This window comes from Anoplopoma fimbria, chromosome 20 (genome assembly GCF_027596085.1).
Source record: "Anoplopoma fimbria isolate UVic2021 breed Golden Eagle Sablefish chromosome 20, Afim_UVic_2022, whole genome shotgun sequence".
In the NCBI taxonomy this organism is placed as follows: Eukaryota; Metazoa; Chordata; class Actinopteri; order Perciformes; family Anoplopomatidae; genus Anoplopoma; species Anoplopoma fimbria.
Window position 1 is genome coordinate 17172351 of NC_072468.1, and position 7714 is coordinate 17180064.

General features: G+C 43.2%; 1 protein-coding gene across 1 annotated transcript; it reads left to right on the forward strand.

The window, feature by feature from the left end:
* The first annotated feature begins 888 nt into the window (after positions 1 to 888).
* On the forward strand, positions 889 to 6569 carry cacng7b (calcium channel, voltage-dependent, gamma subunit 7b). Its single transcript, XM_054622235.1, has 5 exons — positions 889 to 1084; positions 1502 to 1588; positions 2408 to 2548; positions 5184 to 5329; positions 6120 to 6569. The coding sequence occupies exons 1-5, from the start codon at positions 889 to 891 to the stop codon at positions 6567 to 6569; spliced, it is 1020 nt and encodes a 339-aa protein (XP_054478210.1).
* The last annotated feature ends 1145 nt before the right edge of the window (positions 6570 to 7714 follow it).

The window sequence follows — 7714 nt, forward strand, 5'->3', positions numbered from 1 at the left end:
AGGAAAATGCATAGACAAAGTCTGAAAATAATCAAAACAAGAGTGAATCTAACCTCTTAAATGGGAGGACATGAGGTCAGCTGCATAACAGTAATGATCCTCCCAGTGTAACACATAATGTACTGAATAAGTAACCAAAACGAGGCTGAACACCAGCCCCGCTCTGTGTTTTTCACATGCATTTGTTCTCCACTATTTGTCAAGCTGATGATACCGAACAGGGCTCCAAATTAAGCAGTGGATATTGGCTGAACAATCACACACGCACACACACACACACACACACACACACACACACACACACACACACACACACACACACACACACACACACACACACACACACACACACACACACACACACACACACACACACACACACATACATGCACAGAAACCCACAAATGCATACAGACATTTGCTCAACGGATTTGCAGGGAAGTCTTTCCCAGTCAACCGGAACTAAGTCACAGAAAGACCATGTGTGAGTCACACAGGACCTCTCCTCCCTCTCCTGATCTGTGTGTGTGCGTGTGTTTACTATCCATCGCTCAGTTTAAAAAAAAAAAAAAGTCCTCTCCTAAGTTCAGTGGTTCACCGTGAAGCCATCATCTGTTGCACTGGCTCCTCTCTGACCTTTAACAGGATTGGTTGCCACCGGATGTGTCGCTAACTCATCTTTAGCATTAACAGAGCGAGACATGAACATTTCCAGTTACCGTTTGCATGTGTGCGCTTCAAATGTCTGTCTCAGTGTTTCCCCCAATTCTTAATGACCTCGCGCCACGCCCCCCTAGTACAAATGTACCTACATTAGTGTCTCCAGAGTTTTGACGTGTAATTCCTCCTCTCCCCCAACACCCTTCCCTCCCTCGTTCCGCCCTCCAGATGAGTTCGTGCAGCAGCCGTGCGCTGACCATCCTGTCTACAGTGTTCGGAGCCTGCGGGCTGCTGCTGGTGGGGGTGGCTGTGTCCACAGACTACTGGCTGATCATGGTGGAGGGCATCATCCTGCAGCAGAACCAGAGCATGGAGGTGAAGATGGCGCTGCATTCAGGCCTCTGGAGAGTTTGCTTCGTGGCTGGTAGGAAGATGCAACAACATATTCAAATAAAAAGAAATGAAACGATGACTGTATACATGTGTGCACACACACACACTCACACACACACTCACACAATCATCCAAACAATGCTGCTGCGTGTGTGTGCATATGTCCACATCATCTCGGTGACAAACACACAGAAGCAGATATAGCAGCGGAGTGAGGGAGCAGCAAGGGGAGAGGAGAGAGAAAGCAACTCCTGGCCTCCATAATCCCAGCTGTCACAAACCATGATCGTTACCTGTGAGCAGGACTGCAGAGACCCACATGTTTCTTTTGGTTTTTTGTTTCCTCATGCATCACTGACTTTGAAAGCAAACCCCAACATTTTCCTTTTTGTGTGTGTGTGTGTGTGTGTGTGTGTGTGTGTGTGTGTGTGTGTGTGTTTCCTCTCAGGAGCAGAAAACGGGAGATGTGTCGCGTCGGAGTATTTCACTGAGCCCGATATAGAGATCACCACTGAAAACACGGCAAATATCCTCAGTGAGTAAAACACACAACGGAGCAGTGACATTACACATTATCTGCTGTTTGAGAGTAACTGCAGAGTCCCCCTACTGAGTGATCCTGGGTACTGACATTTGAACGTAATATTAAAGCTGCAACTATAAGTGGATCGCCAGAAAATGAATTTGAAACTCAAACTGAATCTGATAATCGATTTAGAGTAAACAGACAAACTTTCTCACTTTGCAGCGTTTCAACTGTGAGGATTTGCTTTGTTTTTTTTAATCACAGTAAACTGATTATTTTGGGGTTGTTTTTGTAAGTTGCAGCCTTTGTTCTTTCACAGTAATTAGATGAAATACATTAAAGTGATTTTAAAAACATCATCCTCATGAACAAAGATCATGTTTTTAACAAATTTACCGGATTAAAGTAAACTTCAATTGACATAGAAAATGAAAATTGTGATCTTTTTTACATATTGTCTCATTGCTGTTTTGGCTAGTACTGAATACCTATATAGTATATTGACAGAATAGTTACTGAAAAGTTACATCATAACTCAGTTTACCATAGTCAAAAAGCAATTAGACACATCGCCAGATAGATATTTAGAAATTTGTCCGTACCAAAACTGAAAAGCAGACCACTTAAAAAAAGGAATACTGTTTCCAATCTCCCTATTTTAGTGATGAATGTCATGTCATCGTCACTTAACTGAGCATACTTTATATTCCAGATTTAACTGCCTCTGATTGTATTAACTGATGCTTTATAAGCTCCAGGGACATTATCAGCAGTTTAAGGACACGTTACATCAGCTTTGTTTAACGCCGTGACCTCTCGTCCCTACAGAGATGGTGCGGACAGCCACGCCCTTCCCGATGGTGTCGCTGCTCTTCGTCTTCACCGCTTTCGTCATCAGCAACATCGGACACATCCGGCCTCAGCGCACCATCCTGGCCTTTGTGTCCGGCATCTTCTTCATCCTCTCAGGTGGGAATCATTACTCATGTCACCACACCTTCACTGTGTGATTGATTACAGCAGTCGGGTGTGTCACACATGGACACACTCCATCACGGCTCTATTTTTAGTGTACGATGCAGGTGTGTGGGCTGTCATCAGAAAAGGTGACTAGATTAGTTTCCTGCTGACTTCTGACTTTGGAGTTAAAAAGGCTTTATGAGAGAAATTATGAATTTACAATTACGCCAAACAATTGTCAAAATTCTGCAAGACATACATGCGATATTCTTGCAGTACCATTAGCAGGTCTTTCGTCTCTATTTTCTGCATTAGTGTAATTAACCTTGTTGAACAGCAGGTGGCTCTAATGCTCTTGTTTCGTGTCTTCTGTGTGTAAAGACTGTAAGGAGCTCATGTTCTCTGAAGGCTGTTTCACTTGACATGTTTGAGAAAGAAGAAACGCTGCAGAGCTCAGAGGAGCATCAAACGGTAGCTGCGGCAACAGCTCCTGACTTTGCCGTGGCGGGGACTAGCTGATAAAGGGAGTAGCAGAATAATAGGTTTTATGTAACCGGGGTTATGTAATGTTTATAGCCTGTGCTGGAAGTGTCGCAGTGTTTTTTGATAATAGGATGATAATAAGGGGCAAGTGTATCAAATTGCTTTTCAGCGGTTAGATATTCTGCTGCACTGAGCTTCTCTCTCCTAACACTGCCTTCCTCCTGCCTTCCCTACTCACCCCTCCTCCCTCTGCCTTCCCCCTTCTCTCATTCACCCAGCCTCTCAGATTTCTTAGCTTTTTCTGCCTCCCCCCCTTCTCAGTCGCTCTCCTTCCTCTCATTTCCTACTTACTCCTCCATTCAGAGTACATTCCCTCAGTATTCTGAGCCACTGTGGATGTTGTGGAGTTTGTGGACTACTGTGTAATGTGAGCCTATTCTGCTGGCATCACTGTCACGGTGGTTTGGTAAATATTGTAGTTCGGTTCGGTCGTGTTCTGGTTGATATTACAGAATTCAGACCAAGAAGCCACAGCTTGTTCAAGCTTGGTCAGAGGTTGATATTCTTATCTTTCCCGACAGAAATCTTGCATATGCATTCGTACATGTAGACACATAATCTTATCTTCTTCCTTTTGCCTCACACACGTGCGCACCCTTTCGTTTCCTTCCATTTTTATGGTGTTACTTATTTAGTTAAAGATGTACTTCCACTGCAGGATTGACAGAAGCATGGTTTCCGCATTTTCTGTGGTTATCAATTTTAAATCGACAACACAGCCTCTTAAACTAGACGTTTACTGCGAAGGACATAACTGCTTGACAGCCGGGCTGTACATTTGAATTTTGCAGGGGAGGCTAAAAATACTCATGTTGCTGCTTACAGCATGGAGCTTTCTTTGAATATTGATTCTTCGATGTTGGCCATATGGCTCATGCATTTAACATTTCTAAGAGTGGAGGGCATGAGTGTTCTTGGAGGAAGGGGTTTTAATGTTGTAGATGTTGCTTCTGGCAGAAAAAGGTCATTGAAAGCTTATTCTGGTTTTCCATACGGTGATTAGAGTCCCATAACACACTGAAGTTTACAGTGGATGCTGAATAAAGCAACTAAATGGTCTGAAAACTCTCTCAAACTCTCTATTTTTAAACATATGTGTAATGTGATTTTCAAAAAGGACCAAATTATAATTGCACAAGCTCAGTCAATTATCAAAACATGACTTTACAATATGATAATTCAATTAAAGGTATTTTGCTCTCAGGATAAATAAAGTAAATGAAAATGTGCAGTTTAAATGGAAATCTGCAGGCAACCCTGTTACCTAGAAATTACATTTAAATGGTACTAATTAGAAACAGCTAATATGTTTTCAGAGAAACAGTATTCCACCTAAATGAGGTTGTTATCACCACAAAGAGAAAATGTCTCAATTAACATTTTTTCTTTATAATATCCTACAATCCAACCACCGCTTATAGCAACTAAAGAATTTTAAACATTGAAAGCACATATTCAGGGTTTGAGAAAGATTAAATATGGATAAAGTTAAGTTTTCTACGTTTTTTAAACAATTAACTGTGACCACAGTCTTTTCCTAACCTTAAAAAAGTGCTTATGTTACAAACAATCAAGGCAGGAATTATCATGTTTCCCTGAAAATGAATTTTGGCAAGGAACATTTTTACAAAATTATAATTTCGCCCAAGGCATTTCTGCAGGAGGTAGGAAATCAAGACACTTCCATAGTCGTTCCAATACACAGAAGGAGACATAGGAAACAACAAGAGGACGGACTAAAGGCTGCCAAACATTACAATCAGGAACTTAACTTTGTAATATGTATTTTTAATGTTTTCTATTAATAATAATTACATTGTTTTGTTTCTATGAGCCATTTCTCTCTAAAAGTCATTGATCTTTATCTCTTTATCTGTCATTATGATACATACACACTCTCTGGTCTCTCTGCCATCTCTTCATTAATGTTAGCTAATTGCTTGGTCTGGTCACTCCACATCCCATCGATCTCTTGCTCTCCCTGTCTCCTAAACCCATCGCCACACTGGTGCATCTGTCTGGATTGCCATATAATGACCTCCTCGCTCTCTCTTGTATCTGACTCTCTGACTCTCTGTCACTGTTAATGTGCTGTGTGCAGGCCTCAGCCTGGTGGTGGGCCTGGTGCTCTACATCTCCAGTATTAATGATGAGGTGATGAACCGGCCCAGAGAGCCTGAGCAGTTCTTCAACTACCATTATGGCTGGTCCTTCGCCTTCGCTGCCTCCTCCTTCTTACTCAAAGAGGTCGGTCCTGGCTCTGTGTGTGTGTGTGTGTGTGTGTGTGTGTGTGTGTGTGTGTGTGTGTGTGTGTGTGTGTGTGTGTGTGTGTGTGTGTGTGTGTGTGTGTGTGTGTGTGTGTGTGTGTGTGTGTGTGTGTGTGTGTGTGCTTGTGTTTTTGTTCATGGGAAGAAATATGGGAAAAAGAGCATGCATAGAATATATTTTCATTTCTATGAATGTTGCATGCTGAGTGTGTAAGAAAGTAAGATGATTAGGATGCTGTAGATATGGTGAGGCATCAATGGTTTGTGTGTGTGTGTGTGTGTGTTCATGTGTGCATCCATGCGTGGAGAGGTTTCGTGTGAATCCTCTGCTCATCCCCCCCGCCCACACTCCTCCTGCCTCTTTTCCCCATCATCAGCAGCAGCACTGCTCTTAATGTGGTGCAGTGGACACTAACCTCCTCCCCTCTTCTCTCCCCTCCTTTCTCCCCATCTGTTCTCCACACTCATGTCTCAACCTTTCGACTTTCTTACCCTTTTAATCTGTTTTAAATGAGCTTGAAACCACTTAAAGCGTACCCTCATCTTTCTAAATCAAAAACACATATTTTAACCTCTCTATTTTCCTACATCCCTTTTAACACTTCTGTCCTATCAGTCATTTTTAATCTAATTTCCCTTGCCATCACTACTTCTTTGAAAATGTATTTTTCTCTGAACTCTGTGTATTTACGCAGCTAAGTCCCTCTCTCCCTGTGGCATCTTCTCACCCCCTCATCTCAACCTGCTTCCTTTCTCACCCGCTGTCTCAGGGGGCCGGGGTGATGTCAGTCTATCTGTTTATGAAGCGCTACGCCGAGGAGGAGATGTTCCGCCCCCACCCTGCACTCTACCACCCCCGCTTGTCCGAGAGCAGCGACTACAGCGGTCAGTTCCTCCACCCAGAATCCTCCTGGCCTCCGCCAAAGCGAGGACGCCGGAACTCCGAAGCCTCCAGCGACATCTCCATCCAGCTCAACCAGGCGCCCCCGGTGCCCCCCAAAAGTAGCCTCCACGGGCAGGGCAGCCCGCCTTCTGGGTCTTCTTCTGCAGGGAGCTACCAAATGCCCCCGCAGTCTGCTGGCTACCCCTCCTCACACACCCTCACCAGGTCGCACTCCTCACACCCCCAAGGCCAAGCTCTTCCCATGGCCATGCCTCCATCGCCCGTACCTCCTCCTCACTACCACACTCACATGCACATGAGCGCCTCCCCCTGTTAGGAGGAGGAGGCATCAGGAAGGGAAGGAGAGACACTGACTCCTCATAATCACGTATACTGTACATTTAGATGTGGATGAGAGAAAAATTGCTGAGTTCGGAGCACAGATCATGTGAGATTAAGTGGAGAGAGGTGATCAGACATAATAAAATGTAGCGTTGGAAAAATAATGAACCAAAGGACAAAGGAGGTGTTGGAGATTTAACAGGATTGTGGAGATATGCCAGAATGTGCGACGGGCGGAGAAAAATCAAAACAAGAGAAGATTGGAAAAGAAAAAGAGGGATTGAGTTTGTCCTGATGGAAAGAGGTAAAAAGAGTGATTCCTAGAAAGACTTTAGAGGTTAGGTTTAGTGACAGAGGAGATATAGGGGGAGGGAGAGTGAGGCGGGGAGAGCGGGGGGCTGCGGTATTATACGAAGATACTGCAGTGCTGCAGGAAATTTGTATGCATTTGGAAATGTACAATGCAAAACACTGATCACAGAGACTGAGATGCACATAGTTTTATACATACGTAATTCATAAAAATACACAGACTACGTACATTTTTACCAACCGGTAAATATGGTTAAAAATATTCTTGCCTTCTCTGAATTTCTTACATCATCAATCCAGTTTCAGAACTCAAAATGTCAAAGTATTATTATTATTAATATTAATTAAAAAGTATTAGGTAACAATAGAGTAGTCCTGAAATAAGAACACTGTATGTGAATGTTGTTAATAGTTGTAAAAAAAAAAAAAGAAACGGACTAAAGTGGACTGTGTTCTAAAATATCATAAGAAGAGAAATCTACTTTATGTTTTACATATTTGTTTAAGATACCAATTTCTAAATTTCTTGTACATAAAATTGCACATTAAGACTTCTATATAGCTGTTGTAGATTATGAATGAAGCTTTGGCACAAATCACTAAGAAAATGTATGACTCATTCTGCTTTGGATGAAGACTCTGCAACAGGCGCACTACAACCAACGACGCAGCGATGGTTAGAGGGAGGACCCACCCGACACTGATGTGGCGGTCTGATGCCCTCTTCTGGCCACTGTTCAGCACTGACCCTGGATCAGATCGGGGGCCCAGGTCACCACTCTATCATGCACTCTTCCTTCGTCACTGACCTCCACTGTGTGTCAGTTG

What these genes read in the sequence shown, in the direction of transcription:
- cacng7b (XM_054622235.1), top strand. Translation starts at nt 889, where the DNA reads ATGAGTTCGTGCAGCAGCCGTGCGCTGACCATCCTGTCTACAGTGTTC. An exon ending in GAGAGTTTGCTTCGTGGCTG is followed by an intron (nt 1,085 to 1,501) that starts GTAGGAAGATGC and finishes GTTTCCTCTCAG; the next exon opens with GAGCAGAAAACGGGAGATGT. An exon ending in CATCTTCTTCATCCTCTCAG is followed by an intron (nt 2,549 to 5,183) that starts GTGGGAATCATT and finishes TGCTGTGTGCAG; the next exon opens with GCCTCAGCCTGGTGGTGGGC.